This window comes from Pelobates fuscus, chromosome 3 (genome assembly GCF_036172605.1).
Source record: "Pelobates fuscus isolate aPelFus1 chromosome 3, aPelFus1.pri, whole genome shotgun sequence".
Taxonomy (NCBI): Eukaryota; Metazoa; Chordata; class Amphibia; order Anura; family Pelobatidae; genus Pelobates; species Pelobates fuscus.
The window spans coordinates 355,025,938-355,044,139 of record NC_086319.1 but is presented as its reverse complement, the minus strand read 5'-3'; the positions used below and the strand labels follow the sequence as shown (position 1 = coordinate 355,044,139).

The 18,202-nt window shown below is 41.0% G+C and overlaps 1 protein-coding gene across 2 annotated transcripts; it reads right to left on the bottom strand.

The window, feature by feature from the left end:
* Nucleotides 1–2,533: 2,533 nt before the first annotated feature.
* FBXL12 (F-box and leucine rich repeat protein 12) lies at nucleotides 2,534–17,990 on the bottom strand. 2 transcript variants are annotated; one of them, XM_063449183.1, is made up of 3 exons: nucleotides 17,805–17,990; nucleotides 14,117–14,189; nucleotides 2,534–3,353 (listed from the first exon to the last, which is right to left on the bottom strand). In XM_063449183.1, the coding sequence occupies exons 1-3, from the start codon at nucleotides 17,963–17,965 to the stop codon at nucleotides 2,547–2,549; spliced, it is 1,041 nt and encodes a 346-aa protein (XP_063305253.1). In that variant the 5' UTR covers nucleotides 17,966–17,990; the 3' UTR covers nucleotides 2,534–2,546. The 2 variants fall into 2 exon arrangements, with proteins under 2 accessions (XP_063305253.1, XP_063305254.1); XM_063449184.1 differs by lacking the exon at nucleotides 14,117–14,189 and having other exon boundaries at nucleotides 17,805–17,957.
* Nucleotides 17,991–18,202: the final 212 nt, after the last annotated feature.

Genomic DNA, 18,202 nt, shown 5'->3' with positions numbered 1-18,202 from the left:
AGTTTACTATCCTAAGTGATGGTATGCCCCAGATTTACTCTACACAAATGACACATTTGTGGTGCCTAAATGATTGAATCACTACTGGAGGTGACATTAACTCTTAAATTGTGACTTATTATGGATGGGGCATTTGAAGTCACAAAAGCAAAAATCTACATTTCAGTCCCAAATATGACTTATCAAGATCTTGATAAAAGTCAGATTTGGGATTGCAAAGTCTATCTTACTTTGTATCTGCAACAGACTGCTTCAATAAAGCAGCACAATACTCTATCTATATATGCCAATATACCAGAGTATTGCAGTATTTTTAGTTTCACTTTTAGAGTAGCTACTTACAAATGACCAGGACAGCGATGGGCACAAAAATGTCACCTCAATAGGCCAATCTTTTCATGTCTGACCTAGTAAACAGATTCTTATGTACACAGCCCCACAAATCATATAAATATTACTGTTAAATTGAAGGGAAAAAAAAATCATAATATGGACAGAAGGAGAAGAATGCCTTATGGACTTTGCTCTGACATAGGAGGTAGAGATAAACATCTGATTACACAGTCAGAGTCATTTTGGGGAAAGTGCTATAAGGAAACTACAAATACAAATAAAAAAAAAAAAAAAAAGAAATCTGCCCTAAAAACACCATAAGAAAGGCTCCTACAATACAAAGAAAAGAGGACAAAATAAGTTACCGCTGGTAGTGAACTATAACCCAAGAAGTATGTAAAATTATTTAAGATCTACAGCCATTAATCTTAGGGAACCCCACACTCAAAAATTTCCTCAATTCCCCATACTAGCATTCAAACAACAACCTAACTGGAGACAAAGATTGGTCTGCATCAAACTGACACCCTTTACATGCCTCTCCAATCCCTGGAAGCTCCAGCGGCAAACTTTGCAAATTCGGCAAAGTCCACATAAGTGTTAAACTATCACACTGGTCAGTATTGCTTCAGATCTGAGGAAGGGAGCACAACTCTGGAAAGCTCTGGAAAGCTAGTCTTTTAAGTATTATGATAGTCCAATAAAGTATCATTGCATACTGCAATACTCTGGTATTTTGGCATTTTGTCTAATGGGCTTATACAATCTCATATATAGATCCAGTGATCCTATGTTAAAGAACACTCGAACAAATACAGATGTAAAAAAAATACCCATATATTAATTGTTTTATATTTAAAGATCACATTGCTAAAAGATTACAAAGTTCGTGTGCAATACGTACTAAAAACAAAAAAAAACAACAACAACAACAACAACAACAACAACACCACCACACAACATGATTTCTACTAAAAAATAAATAAAACATAAGCAATTTGGGGCAATATCAAGGCATGGAAACATCTACATAATGCTTTTTCATGTAAGACTAATTTACCGTATTTATCGGCGTATAACACGCACTTTTTCTCCCTGAAAATAGGGAGAAAATCATGGGTGCGTGTTATACGCCGATATCCCACATTTACTTACCTGTCTTGAAGCGTGGGCCGGCTTCACAGCGCGCACCGCGGAACTGGAACTTAAATTTCAGGTTCCGGTTTCCGGCGGGACTGAAAGGAAGTGTGCACACTATTGAGAATACTATGGGGGGGGGAGATTACTATGGAAAGGGGGGGGGACACTATGGGAGGGGGTGGAGAATACTATGGGGGGGAGGAGATTACTATGGAAAGGGGGGGGGGAATACTATGGGAGGGGTGGAAATTTCCTGGAATTTCCTTCTGGAAATTTAAGTTCCAGTTCCGCGGTGCGCGCTGTGAAGCCGGCCCACGCTTCAAGACAGGTAAGTAAATATGGGACAGAGGGAAAGTGCACTAGGGGACACTATGGGAGGGGGACACACACACTATGGGGGGTGGAGAATACTATGGGAGGGGGGGAAGAATACTATGGAAAGGGGGGGGACACTATGGGAGGGGGTGGAGAATACTATGGGAGGGGGGAGAATACTATGGGAGGGGGGAGAGAATACTATGGGGGGGGGAGATTACTATGGAAAGGGGGGGGGACACTATGGGAGGGGGTGGAGAATACTATGGGGGGGGGAGAATACTATGGGAGGGGGACACACACACTATGGGGGGTGGAGAATACTATGGGAGGGGGGGAAGAATACTATGGAAAGGGGGGGGACACTATGGGAGGGGGTGGAGAATACTATGGGAGGGGGGAGAATACTATGGGAGGGGGGAGAGAATACTATGGGGGGGGGAGATTACTATGGAAAGGGGGGGGGACACTATGGGAGGGGGTGGAGAATACTATGGGGGGGAGGAGATTACTATGGAAAGGGGGGGGGGGAATACTATGGGAGGGGTGGAAATTTCCTGGAATTTCCTTCTGGAAATGAGGTGCGTGTTATACGCCGGGGCGTGTTATACGCCGATAAATACGGTACCAAACATTATTTTACAAAAACAGAATAGTGCACTCTGGCGAACAGAAGCTATATTGTTTAGTACCAATAAGTGTTCTGTTTCCCCTCCCCTCCCCCTCCCCCTCCCCCCCCCCCCCCCCCCCCCGTTTTATTACAATTTGAACATTGTATCCACATCAGAGACAGAGTTTGTAATTCTACAATTTGGCAAACTTTTTCTAATCTCTTCTAAACCTTGGCCCTCAAATAAAATCCCATTCAAGTTGAGATAGCTCAGGAATGGCAAGTTACCACAAACAGAGATAATACAGTTTGAGGAGAGACGAAAACAGCAATTAAGCCATAATTTTTCTAGTGTTTTAACATCAGAAAGACAGGAAAGTCCAGCATCTGTCAGGGAACCAAAGTTTCTGAGGGCCAAGGATCGAAGATGCTTCAAATGGCATCCAATTAAGTGCAAGGTGATGTTCGTAATGTTGCAATCATGTAATTTTAAATGTTGTAGTCCTTTCAGGTAAGGTACCGCATTCTGAATTCCAATGTCAGTTACTCTGTAGGTACCAGAAAGACAGAGGGTCTTCAGAGAAGATAATTTGCATATGGTCTGAAAGAGGTGGTCAGAGAAAGACGAAACATTTCTGAGAATGAGATTCTCCAAGTTTGGTAGACTTTTATTCTTTGATTGTGATGTCCTGAACCAGGTCAATGGGATTTCACACTGGTAGAGCTCCAATGTTTTTAAGCTGGAAGGAAAACATTCATAGCTTAGGGATCGGAGGTTGGTTTCCTCCAGATGAAGGTTTTCCAGGTTGGAATAACGTTTCTCTATCACCTGAAGGACAGCTGGCGTTAGGAATTCCTGCTTACTCACTGAATTCAAGAGGCCTTTGACCTTAAGAGTTTGCAAGTTGGTTCCAATACAATGCCTCACAAGGTGCCATAATATCTTTGAATTCAACTGTAAAATAAAGAAAAATAAACATTAATGCTATATAAAAGGTACACGGATGCATAGTAAGCAAAAATACAATAAAGTATAAGGCAGACTGATCCAGATTTGATCAAGTAGAACATTATTCACACCAATGTCCTGCCAAGCAACGCAATTGTGAAGAAACAAAATATTCTCCTTCTGTTTAGAATACAAAAGGTTAAATGGTTATTCAAAGCACCATGACCACTTCACCAATTCGAATTCCTAATGTTTCCTGATGTCTCTATATGCAGCGTTTCTCTATGAAGTTTAACCCCTCTTAAAGGAGTTCCAGATGACTAATACTAATTTTGTCCAAATTAGGCATATGATGCCACCACTTAGCATGTTACAACTTAAAATATGAGTATGTACAAACTAATAGCAGTATAAAGAAAGAATTAATTTTTATTTATTTTTTTTAAACCAAACTTACCAGTCTGCAATAGTGACTGTAAAGCTAAGTAACATCAAACTAGACCCTAATGTTTTGTCTTCGAATTGCATTTCAAACAGAGGTAGCATTACAGGACAACTCTCACCTCGAACCCAGTGCCATCTTAAAAACATCATGGGCCCCGGGCAAAGCAGTGTATTGGGGCCCTGCCAACACAACCACTCACAGGAAAATTTTTAAATCAACAAAAAAATGAAGCTTATATTTATTGGTACCTCCAACAAATGCAATACATTTATACACTACAAGCACGCGGGCTGCTGATACACACACAGAATGCAGAAAGTCTGCTGTTTACAAACACAGGCTGCTGAATACACAGACTGCTAAGTACATACACACAGACTGCTAAATACATGCACGCAGACTGCTAAATACATGCACGCAGACTGCTAAATACATGCACGCAGACTGCTAAATACATGCACGCAGACTGCTAAATACATGCACGCAGACTGTGAAATACACGCACGCAGACTGCTAAATACATGCACGCAGACTGCTAAATACATGCACGCAGACTGCTAAATACATGCACGCAGACTGCTAAATACATGCACGCAGACTGTGAAATACACGCACGTACGCGGAGGAACTGCCTCCCAGGTCCTCCCTCTCCAGCCCTGGGTCATATCTCCCACACTCCCTCTCACCAACAAACGGCCTTTTGGCTGGTGAAGGAAGTGAGCAGGGTCGGCACTCTGTGGGCTGGCAGGGAAGATCAAAGGATCTCCCCTGTCTGCCTGAGCACATGAACATAGTGCTGGGGCCCCCATGCTTGTGTGCCACCCAGGCAAGTGTCCAGCGTGCCCGTGTGGAAAGACTGCCCTGCTCGAACCTCATTTTAATTTAATAGCCCTTTCATCAACTTTTATAGGCAAATTGATTTTGTATTATATGAAGTATATGTAAATAATATATAACAAGGTCGTTGAGCCATACACATGCACCTTTTCCATGCAAAATGACATAAGATTTTATAGATAATCAAGTCAGAAAATATATCCATACCCAAACAATATTCAGAAATAGTTGATAACTATATGTAAAATTCTGAGTTTTTTACCTAGCAGGATATGTCTTCTGTTGGATAGGTCTCATACAGAGAACAGGATTAATAAAACAAAATGTTTCTATTTCTTATCCTCATTTGCAGTGTTTGCCCTGGCTTTGCCTTGTCTGAATCAGGACTGACTGTGGAGACTCTGACTCCTTATATTGCTTACTGTATATCTCCCAAAAACTTGGGGTTGACTAATACTCTGAACATAGCTGTTCATGCATGGCCATGACAAAAACAAGGCCGTGACCTAATGCTTTATTGATACACGCAACTTTGCTTTATTTTCACTCTTTTTTTCTAAAGACATAGAATTACTGTGATGCCAATCCCCACGAGTAAGCATTGGATTGGCTAAAAATCTTAAATTCTGATGATGTCACCAAGGAGGCAGATCGGGGGTGGGGCAAGTGTAGGCGGAACTGTGCGGGGCGGGAAATAAGGTGAGTTTTCACTTTTTCTAAGTGGCGAACGGGGGGCAAGCCACGATTATGGTTGATTAAACTCTATAGGGTCAGTAATATATGTTTGCTCATGATCCCATAGTGTTCCTTTAACACAAGTTTTAGGTGATTTTAAATGTTTTATTAAAAGGTGTAAATTTCAGAGTAGTGACAGTTACCCTTTAAAAGTCTTTCAGGTCTTTAGTATGAGAAAAGAAGGGAATGAAATGCAACAACACATATAGAGAAACAGTAGAAAAGTTATTTAAACATTGTATTTAGCACTATATTTTAACACAATCTATGTCATTTCTATATGGTCTACTGTTTATGTAATTTTCAGCAGTGTATTTTAGATTGATAGTAAGTTATTAGAACACTTAGTTTAGTTGTAAACTGGGTTTCCGTTTCTTTTTTTCCGTAATTGTAAATGAAATGACTAAAACCCAACAGATGTTTTTCTATTGTATCCTGTTACAACATAGAGCTACGCTAGCATTACTGCTGATGTTTCCCATAATAAGGAAGTTGTTGGTTTTTTTTTTAGAACTACAGGAAATTCTTCCAAGTACACATTAAAGAATTTTTAGTTTTCTGTCTCTCGTTTCCACAGAAAGGTCATTTATGACATGTACAATTCCCGAAATCTAGTACCTAATCAGCAGTTTTTTTAGAACAGTTTACTGCATGGCTTGATTGAAAGTTAAAAGCTAGGTTAAAAAAAAAAAAAAGAATAAAAAAAAAAAGGCAAAATATAATTCGCTATAGTCTCACACACCTTGTTAGCCACTCTTTCACAAACATACGATCTGCTATTCACCTATATATACATAGGTATACACATACTTCTCATATGAATTGTCTACCTCTACCCACTGTTTCACTAAGTGTGAAGGATTAAATTGTGGGGATAACTGCAGCACTCTCTTTGGTGTCTATTGGGAGTCTCTCTATAGACATCAGTGTTGTACTCTCTCAAATGTGCAAGTACAGCACTGATGAGGATCCAGGTGGATGAAGTGGCAGGAGCTGGGAAAAAAAATAGAATATGGCAGCATTCATATTCATCTTCCTTTGCAACCGTAGGCCTCTGCACCCCAAGCGGTATGTTAACTTTCAAAATATGCAAAGACCACTGAAGGGAACATTATTGCATTAAAACCATAATTCACTCCTTGAAATATTTGTCCTATAACATTTATCAAAATGTAGACATATTGGGGATTTTAAGGACCAATAATGGAATCTATTTTAAGTGATTTTTTTTTTTGTTGCACTTGCTGTGTATTATTTTATTAACATTTTTAAAATCTTTTATTCAGGTGTAATGGTGTTATGTATACATATAGGGTATCAGGATATATCCATATCTGACCTTTGCTATAATATTATAAATATAATAATATTAATGGGTGCATTTGAAGAGAACATGTTACATTAGGAGGAAATGAACACACAGCACAGTGGCTGAAAAGCTTTGGTGATTAAAGCACCTCATCTTATGAATTCCTTGGTAGGCTGCAGTTTGTGAACATAACTGCACAGTATATAATGTTACAGTGCCAAAAGCTAAATCCAAAAGTGGAGTTAAGTCGTAGATAACCGTTTAACGCATTTGTACATACAAAAATGGTTAGATGGTAATTAATAAAAGTCCGTATACTGAACAGTATTGAATCAGTTTCAGGTGACAGTTATCATAAAGAGGATATGAGAATTGGTGCACCTGTTGATTCATCTGTCAAAAAAAAAAAAAAGTGCAATATATTAGGAGAAAACAAACTTTCAAACCATCTGCATCCTGTGACAGTTTCATTACTTTTTTAGGAAACTAAATAAATCTTTAGAAAGCTCTCGTCACCAACAAACGTGTGACTACTACTATTACAAAGGGAAACTTAGTGTAAGGAATCCTATACTTACCTTGGCGGTCCACCGATCGGCTGTTCCTTCGATCGAGTGGACCGCCTCCTTCAGCCTTCCTAGACGATCTGAGTGTCCCAGTCGCGGCGCACGCATGCCGACGTCTGACTAAGGGTAGTACTATGGGCGGGATTTACAATTTACATTTTGGGGGCATGACTACATTAATCACGTCCCCAAACATATAAAAGCTCCCTTAATCAATGTTTCAGTGCCCTGTTGTGGTTCCTAGCTTGCTAGTGTCCCAAGAGTGCGTTTGTATCTGGTTTAGTGTTTATATGGTTTTGACTCGGCTTCTTCCTTGACTATTCTGATTTCTGGTTCCCTTGACTTACTTACTTACTTCAGTAGTGGGGAAAGTGATGGAAACCATGTTAAAGGATAGGATTGTTGAACATCTAAAAACACATGGATTTCAAGATCAGAGACAATATGGGTTTACTTCAGGGAGATCATGCCAAACTAATCTTAGATTTTTTTGATTGGGTAACTAAATTTATAGATCAGGGTGGTGCAGTAGAAATTGCTTACCTAGATTTCAGGAAGGCTGTTGCACATAGAAGGCTTATCAATAAACTGCAATCTTTAAGTTTGGATTCCAATATTGTTGAATGGGTGAGGCAGTGGCTGAGTGACAGGCAACAGAGGGTTGTAGTCAATGGAGTATATTCGAAGCTTGGGCTTGTCACCAGAGGGATCTGTACTTGGACCCATTCTCTTTAATATTTTTATTAGTGATATTGCAGAAGGTCTTGATGGTAAGGTATGTCTTTTTGCTGATGATACTAAGATATGTAACAGGGTTGATGTTCCAGGAGGGATAAGCCAAATGGCTAATGATTTAGGTAAACTAGAAAAATGGTCAGAGTTGTGGCAACTGACATTTAATGTGGATAAGTGCAAGATAATGCATCTTGGACGTAAAAACCCAAGGGCAGAGTACAGAATATTTGATAGAGTCCTAACCTCAACATCTGAGGAAAGGGATTTAGGGGTGATTATTTCTGATGACTTAAAGGTAGGCAGACAATGTAATAGAGCAGCAGGAAATGCTAGCAGAATGCTTGGTTGTATAGGGAGAGGTATTAGCAGTAGAAAGAGGGAAGTGCTAATGCCATTGTACAGAACACTGGTGAGACCTCACTTGGAGTACTGTACACAGTACTGGAGACCGTATCTTCAGTAGGATATTGATACCTTAGAGAGAGTTCAGAAAAGGGCTACTAAATTGGTTCATGGATTGCAGGATAAAACTTACCAGGAAAGGTTAAAGGATCTTAACATGTATAGCTTGGAGGAAAGACGAGACAGGGGGGATATGATAGAAACATTTAAATACATAAAGGGAATCAACACAGTAAAGGAGGAGACTATATTTAAAAGAAGAAAAACTACCACAACAAGAGGATATAGTCTTAAATTAGAGGGACAAAGGTTTAAAAATAATATCAGGAAGTATTACTTTACTGAGTGGGTAGTGGATGCATGGAATAGCCTTCCAGCTGAAGTGGTAGAGGTTAACACAGTAAAGGAGTTTAAGCATGCGTGGGATAGGCATAAGGCTATCCTAACTACAAGATAAGGCCAGAGACTAATGAAAGTATTTAGAAAATTGGGCAGACTAGAGGGGCCGAATGGTTCTTATCTGCCGTCACATTCTATGTTTCTATGACTTGGTTCTGATTTTTCGTATTTGCAGTTTTCTGGTTCCCTTTGACTTTGGCCTGTTTTGACTATACTCTTATTTTACCTTCAGTCCAGCCATTCTAAGGTCCGGTTTAGGTCATTGTCCTTCTACCTATCGGAGGGTTAATATTCTGCGTGTTGGGTCACCCCATATTTTTAACACTTAGATTTTTATTGAATCTACGCCATTAACGAAAACATTGAAAATAACATCATAACACCACCATAACCTAGTTCAGACAAAGGCAAGCATTGCAAATGAAGGAGATTTTTTTTTTTTTACTTTCTGTTTCAGTATGCTTTCTCTATGCTAACTGCCAGGTGCAAAGTACAGAGCTTATAATAGTGACTTAAAAGGACAAATAGAAATGTTAGCAGTATATATATATATATATAATTTTTTTTTTAATCAATTAACATAGGTGAGTAAACAGAAAAAACAAAAACAGACAAACGCTTGTTAGCTAACTAAGATGTTTGGAAAAACCTATGTGCCACGTTCCTTACAAAACTGTGGAAGTGTAGTGAGAAATGATGCTGTTTTTGAGAGCAAACCAGGCTGTCACATCATGCCATGTTCTGCGGAGATGTCTGGCCTTGGCTTTTGGTATCCAGTACTCTTTACAATTCTTGTCTAGTTTTTCTTGGGGTTTTCTGGTTTTCTATTCTGTGTCTGGTTTTCTTTATGCTGAGTTTTCTGGGTTCATTTCTGTATTCCGTTCCTGGAATTCCCAGTCTCTTGGATTCCTTTAAATGTTTTTTTTGTGTTGCCACACCCGTTCATTTCCCATTAAAGGGAAACTCCAGTGCCAGGAAAACGATCTGTTTTCCTGGCACTGGAGGGTCCCTCTCCCTCCCACCCCCCAATCCCCAGTTACTGAAGGGGTGAAAACCCTTTCAGTCACTTACCTGAGGCAGCGGCGATGTCCCTCGTCGCTGTCTCCTCCTCCGCGCCGCTCCTCCTACTGGCTCCGTCGGCCAGCGGGCGAGACTGATCCCGCCCACCGGCCGAGGAGACCTAATGCATTAGGTCTCCCCATAGGAAAGCATTGAAAACGAATTTCAATGCTTTCCTATGGGGATTTGAGCGACGCTGGAGGTCCTCACACAGCGTGAGGACGTCCAGCGACGCTCTAGCACAGGTTTCCTGTGCTATGGACCAGGAAGAGACCTCTAGTGGCTGTCTAGTAGACAGCCATTAGAGGTGGAGTTAACCCTGCAAGGTAATTATTGCAGTTTATAAAAAAAACTTCAATAATTACACTTACAGGGTTAGGAGTAGTGGGAGTTGGCACCCAGACCACTCCAATGAGCAGAAGTGGTCTGGGTGCCTGGAGTGTCCCTTTAATCCTTTTGTTTCAGTCTGGATCTGCAGCAGTGGTTTCAAGTCCTCTGCCCTTTCTTGCAGGTATGTGCTTTATTATTTTTGTTCATTTAGCAGACATTAGGCAGTTAGTGTAGGTTCTGCCGAATATGGGCTACTTTGATGTAGTTAGCAGGCTTATGCAATGTATGATCATATAATGTAACTAAATCGCCATAGTTTTACATTATAGTACTTCGTTTTATCACCTCTTGTTTTGCCTATTATATCTTGTCTTGTTTTATTTTGTATTCCCAGTCCATGTACAGTCCTGTCTTGCCCATGTTATGTTAAGGTTTCCCTTATGTATTGTGTACTTGTTCTGGGTTTGGCTTCCTGTCCTTCTCTGGTTCTGGGTTCTATTGGTTTTGTCTTGTTTTCATGTTTGGTGCCTCTTCTAGTCTTGCCTTGTTTTCTGTACTGGAAGCATTCCTGCTGCAGAGTCTCCCTATTCAGCTCCTGGGAGGTCTGCTTTTTCCCCAAGCTATTGGTTCCTGCTGCAGAGCCTCCCTATTCAGCTCCTGGGAGGTCTGCTTATATCCAAGCTATTGGTTCCTGCTGCAGAGCCTCCCTATTCAGCTCCTGGGAGGTCTGCTTATATCCAATCTCCTGGGTCCTGCTGCAGAGCCTCCCCATCCAGCTCCTGGGAAGTCTGCATATCTCCTAGCTCTTGGGATCCGCAGTAGCTGTATCAGGGACCTGGTATGTGGCCGCACAAATGCTGGTGCTCAACAACAGGGGGCGTGTGGTTACCCTGCACCAGGCCCTGATAATCCACTTCCAGGCTGAAGACTCCCAACTTCTCATCAGGCACTCAGGGGTCCCCGGTTTCCGTACCGCCACCCGTGACACAGGCTCGTCACACCAAACATTGATTTGCTTTAGATTTTTCTTCTGTAACTCTGTGTTCCGCAAAAAGGTAGATCCCCAGGTCTTATACAACAAATCCCATGATGGCATGCTGGTCTTTACAATGGCAAATAATCATGGATTTGTAAGGCTAAAGCTATTTATCTTTTGGAATCTCCTGCCAAACATATAGCATCAAACAAAACTATCATAATGCTGACATCTTGCTCCCTAGGTGTCAATGCAAAGGTATAATCAGGAGTACTGTACATGTACCTGGGAAATAATACTGCCTTTGGTAATCCATTTTGATTTTGGAAACTTAATCATTTATTTGCAGCTAAAATCTGCTAACTTTTGCTGAATAATTGAATATGTTTCTGCAACCCTACAGCATTCATATTAAGTAAGGTAAGTTACCTTACCTTGATCATTAATTTGAAAATAAGTTGTGCAGGTTGTATGGTCACCATAGGACTGCACCAATGATCTCAGATTGGCTGAAAGATTCTTACCCCCTCAAAGGTTTTAAGGAAGTTGGATTAAAATATTGCAAGAGCTGCAGGATAGCAACAATAAAAATTAGGTTGTTTTTTGTGTGTTTTTTCCTCTAGACAAACAGAAGATCTGCATTGTCTCGAACAATAAGGACACGGTTAAGGCAAAGTACCTATGCTTTCCGAGGCCCAAATGCTTATTCCAATCCGAACATACTCCCATTATGATGATGTCATGTACTGAAAGGAAAACAATGTACACTGATGGCGTAAGTTTCTAATCGAACGACCCAGTACTACCCTATACAACACCACTGTAAGCAGTTAGAATTCTATTCCTATAATGGAGACAAAATAATTGTTAAGAAAACAGGATTGGAGTTTGGAGATGTATAAGGGCCTCCCAATAGATGATTATGCCAAACTACTGCAAATACCGTCATCTGTCTATGCCATACGATATACTATTGAATATGACTGATTCCATGTCTTGCAATATGACAAAGTGTTACTTGAATGTCGTAAATTGTACACCGAACGGCAAAGATTTATTATGAAAATGCAAATAAAGATTGTCAAAAAAATAAAAAATATATAGTTTTTGACATTTAAACGGACTCTCTTATATGAAAAAGAAGGGTATAATTTTAAGTCTGGAGTGTCCCTTTAAACCGTTCAGGACATATTGCTAGGAGTGCCATGGAAAATGAAATTACCTAATTAATCTAAGGGGAGATGAAGTCAACATCTGGAGTGCCAAAGGTTGCCTACCCCTGGTTTATACCTTCTAGCCCAGCAAATCCTAACCCAGGATTCATACTTCCATTGTTGGGAGGTATGGATGTACAGGCACTCCTCACTTACCGACTAGGTTCCGTTCTTACTACTCGGTCGTAAAACAAATTGGTCAGTAAATGAGGATGCGCACCAGTGCAGGTCTATGTTCGGGGAAATTTCCCCGAACATAGATAAGATGGATTCCCTGCTCTGGTGTGTTTTTTTTATGTTCGGGAAATTTACCCGAATGTAGACAAACGCACCAAAGCAGGGAATCCCCCTAATCTATGTTCATGGAAAATGAATAACAAAGATCTAGTGTACCTCTTCACAAATCCTGATATCGTGTGCAACTCTTGGACATCTCAAAAATGCTCTCTGTGACTGTTCAAATTGCAAAGTACATAGCTTTAACAGATATACAATGCTCCCGGGATCCTCCATAGACCTCAATGCTGTATTCATGCACATGAATGAGCGTACAGCAATGATGTCTGCTCCTGGTGCTTCAAAGCCAGAGGAAGATGGGTGCTTGTGTTGGAGCGTGGAGTGGGCAGGTTCAGGTAAGTAGAACTCACCTTTACCTGCCTCATCCACCACCAGACCCCCCAGTGGCAATGTCATCATTGGGTGTCTTTGCAAATAATGCAAAGTCCCCAGGCGGTGACAGTGCTGCTTAAAGGAGCGTTTAGGAGTCAACCGAACCATTCTTTTTATGCTTTGTATAAAAGCCTTATGCAGAGTCTGTGCCCAAACAACATTCATAAGTTGGCACTAAGGACACAGAGCTAGCAGCCAAACCCTTATTAAAAGGTAGCATTTCTGGATGATCATGTCCTTTTTCAAACCCTTCAATCACTTGGTCTCTGTGAACTGGCGTGGTTCTCGCCCAATCTCTCCGAACATTCCGTGTCTCTTTTTCTAATGACACCCCCTACCCTCGTTCCTGTGTCAGATGGAGTCCCCCAAAGGTTCTGTTCTTTGCCTTCTTTTGTTTTCTCTTTACTCTGTCCCTCTTGACAAACTTATTAATTCCTTTGGATTCCCCTACCATCTGTATGTCGATGACACCCAGATATATCTCTCCTCTCCTGATCTCTCCACCGCTCTCTTAGAACGCTTCATTGCTTGCCTTTATTTCATCTCTGATAGGATATCCTCTCGCTTTATGAAAATCAGTCTCTCAAAGTGAGATTCTTATTTTTCCTCCACACAGGCCCGAAGAAAGTCTGCACTACTACCGCACGCAGTGATCAAGCCTCACCGAGAAAGCCGTGAGCCTCCTAGCGGTTACTGTGTCTAAAACTTTAATTGGGTAGCCATTCAACACAGTGAGTGCGACAAGTGTACTCTTAGCTCCATGTTAATCAATGCGATAAACTCTGTCCTTGTCTATCAGCATATACAAAAGAGGAGAAATAGAAAAATGTTTGAATTTTTCCTTCTCATTTGCAATGTTTGCCCTGGTTTTATCTTGTCTGAACTGGATTGTGATGTAATTTGCAAAATTGTTTTAATATAAATTTAAACGAAAACAGAGCATCTCATGAAAAACACAAGTTATAGAATATTTTCAATGTCTTATGTTGCAATTGACGGAGAAGTGACAGGTGTACTTTAAACTAAAAAAATGGACAAGTGTTTTGATGTCTGTAAGTCACCTCAAAAAAAAAAAAAAAAACCACAAAAATACCTTGTAAGGTGTTAGATCAACATATCTCCAAAGGGTCTTGTCCATCACTAGTCTTTTCCACCGCTTGCAGACCCTATACAACAGATAACATATAATTATCATTAAGAATTAATGATTGTTTACTAAAACTTGAATTATATTTTAGGCAATATTATTAAGATCAGTGGATGTTTATTTTTGACATAGAAGAGTGTGACGGAAGATCCCATGCCACAGCCTTTTGGAGAGGTGTAAAGGCTAGCCTCCTGCCCACAGACTATGGGACTGGTTCTAGAGGCCCTAAAAGGGGCTGTTGTCCCTGTGGGTGAGGGGCGCTTGTTGTTTTACAACAGAATCCCCTAGCCCCGAGACCTTTTGTCTTTTTTATATTGTTATGTTAGGAGTGCCTATGTTTCCCCATATGATTTTGTCCTGTATATTGGATTGAATTTGTTGATTGTCCAGGTTGTATGTGCCTTTTCCCCTCCCCTTTTCCTGTCTTATTGTTTTCCCAGCAAGGAGTTGTCCAATTATTTCAGGGACACTTCCAGACCAGTTCAAAGTGGCTACCCTGACACTCCTTTAAACTCCCCATGTGGTTCTCATCCCTTGCTGTCCCCACCCTTCTGGGTAATTACAGGGCTCCATTTTTGTTATGCAACTTCAGAATGGACTCAAGTGTTCACCACCAGATTTCAGCTTGTCCAGATACTACGAGATGGCTGAAATCCAGAACCAAATATTGAAAATGCACACTTGCATTTGCCTACTAAAAGTACATGCAATGAGTATGTGCAGGGGTGAATATTTTTCATTTCAGTTGCAATGTGGAGATGTGTTACAGTAGCTCTTCTGGGCTCTGTTTTCCATGATGAAAGCCAGTTAGTATGATGGATGGCTGGGTATCATAGTAAATAAAGTCTACAACAAGATGTATGCTGTAGCTTTTCTGGAGTTTGTCCTGTAATTCTCAGACAGCCTAATGAAAACAGACAAAGAAGGAAATTAAAGTCAACAAATAATATGTCTGATTGCCTACCATTGTGGCTGAAGCTGAATTGAGGACTAAAAGTGGTAAACGTACAAGTGCTAAAAGCGAAAATGTTTGCAAATCGCAATAAACTTTTTTTGCACATATCTGGCACTTACAACGTTTACGATTTTACACACATTCTTTTGAACTACTTAGAGGACTAACGGGCACTTATTTACGTTTACCACATTATAAAGCATTGCTCATTTGACACTTAAATGTGGAAAACGGTGTTTGAGTTTTTTTGGCACTTACATCATTTACCACTTCTAGTCTTCAATTTCACAAATATCAGTAAATTCATTTATGATTTTCAAACGGAGATAGCTCAATCTAGAGACGTGATTCCCCCAAAAAGTATGAAGGGGGTTAAAAAAAAACAGCTGCTACTGGTCTCTCTCCTCGTCTTCTCATCCATGTAAAGATCACAGCACGTACAGTAATATTACATAAAAAAAATAAAGCAAAAAAAAAAAGTACAATTAGCAGTTCTAGGGAACCGCTGGTGTTATCCATAATTAATGTGATAACAGACAACTTTCCTGTTTTCCACTAATCTGTGATTCACAGCGTTGAGAGCATGTGCAGTTATTCAGCATTTTCTGGGGGTGTGAGGTGATCTTTTAAACACCATGAGACCTCACTTGGAGTACTGTACACAGTACAGGAGACCCTATCTTCAGAAGGATATTGATACCTTAGAGAGAGTTCAAAGAAGGGCTACTAAACTGGTTCATGGATTGCAGGATAAAACTTACCAGGAAAGGTTAAAGGATCTTAACATGTATAGCTTGGAGGAAAGACGAGACAGGGGGGATATGATAGAAACATTTAAATACATAAAGGGAATCAACACAGTAAAGGAGGAGACTATATTTAAAAGAAGAAAAACTACCACAACAAGAGGACATAGTCTTAAATTAGAGGGACAAAGGTTTAAAAATAATATCAGGAAGTATTACTTTACTGAGAGGGTTGTGGATGCATGGAATAGCCTTCCAGCTGAAGTGGTAGAGGTTAACACAGTAAAGGAGTTTAAGCATGCGTGGGATAGGCATAAGGCTATCCTAACTATAAGATAAGGCCAGGGACTAATGAAAGTATTTAGAAAACTGGGCAGACTAGATGGGCCGAATGGTTCTTATCTGCCGTCACATTCTATGTTTCTATGTTTCTATGTTTCTATGATTACCAGGAATACAAATTCTCACTCATTTTCTGGATCTCCATCAGATATACAGGCGGTGTGGTGTGGCGCCCGCAGACCTCAGGTAAATAGTCAAACCGTTCTAAAAACAGTCTGACTACTTACAATTAGGGGTCACAATGACGGAGCAGCATAACCACTACAGCACACTGTAGCATCCATATAATATCCACACTAAGGGAACAGCACATGAGAAACAATGCAAATTATCCCATGAGCCCCCTACAATAATACCGTGTATAGATTTTGCACACTGCTGGGAAGAAACTTGCCTGTCATATCCTCCACTGTATCATCATTTTATTATTACTATTTGGCATTTATAAAGCATCAACCTATTCTGCAGCACTTTACAATATTGAATTCAAGTGTCCACAAGTGTCCTTTGATGAGCAATTATTTTCCCAATGCTGCCTTTGTGAAATGCCAACCTACTTAGTCCCAAGTGATACTGCAGTGTTTCCTCTGTGTTATCCCAGACACATAGGGTTACTGTACGCTTCCGTACTATACCCTACTTTATGAAGAATTGATCTACTACAGAAAGATGTATATTATTCACGGAGGACTCTTGCATAAAAAGCCTCGGTTTGATGACTGATTTTCTTTCTACTATATATAAAATTGATACAGACCATATGCATAAAGGAGAGAAGTTAGAAATAGTGCGACTGACCTCCCAGGTGTTACTGAGGGTATAGGTCAGTGATTATTTCCTGGCTTTGCAGCTGATCACAGTACAGTTATTAAAGCAGCACTGTCAACGTTTGGGGACATGGCCAAATTCACAAAGTTTCCCAATGGTGACATCACCGCTGGGTGTCCAGTGGCTGAGTTGGGCAGGTAAAGGTGAGTTTACTTCATTCAACATGTCCCTCGCGGGCGCCGCCGTCTTGTTTCGCCGTGCTCCTTCTCGGCGCTCGCTTCTTGCACGTGCGCTAGAATACAGTACGGAGGTCTATCCATAGACACAGTATAATATTGTAAAGCGCTACGGAATATGCTGGTGCTATACAAATACCAATAATAATAATACCAATAATAATAATTCCCCGCAGCCGTCACTGATGGCGGCTGCGGCGATTGGCACTCGGGCTCCGCATTGTGACAAGGAACGTCAGGCGGAGAAGAAATACAGTGTAGTCCCTACTTTGTCTCTGTATATGTCTGGGCTGGGTTGGAATTTCGGTGAATTTCTAACACAGTCATATTGAGTATCTCGTAGAATTTTACCTTTATTAAATACCCATTTTTCATGGGGATGACAGTGCTGCTTTACCTGCAGTCTCTAGATTGCCATATTCCAGATGCCTCCTCCTGCGTCCACCCAAATTTCCTCAAACGTTATGTTCCCTCGGGTCTGTTAACCCTTTACCTGCCATTATGCAGATTCCCTGGAGTTCAAAGCGTTAAATCCACAAGCCTACCCCCTGCTCCCCCAACCAATATTAAACACCATCACTACTGACCGGCCGCTGCGGATCAGGTCCCGCACTGACAGGAAGCTCAGCACCTCGAGCAGCACATTGTCCGGCAGCCATGACATGGAGGCCGACACGGAGATACCGATCCCCAGCTCTGCGGCTCCACAGCTGTCCTCGTAACGCACAGGGGCCGACATCTCCGCCATCACCGAGTGCTAAACACCCTCACAGCGGCGCACGCAACAGCCTCCTGTCAAACCCGACGGCGGAAGCCATTATTCCGGAGCCATTCTGAGCGACCAGGTGTTATTTGGGCTCCAGCTTGATGGCCGCCGCCGGAGGAGACTCGCAGGAGGGTTGGTGTGAGTGCCGCTCGGGCGTCGGCACTCTATAGTCTCCATAGATACCGCGCACTTGGAATTGGGAAGCAGTGTACTCGTCAC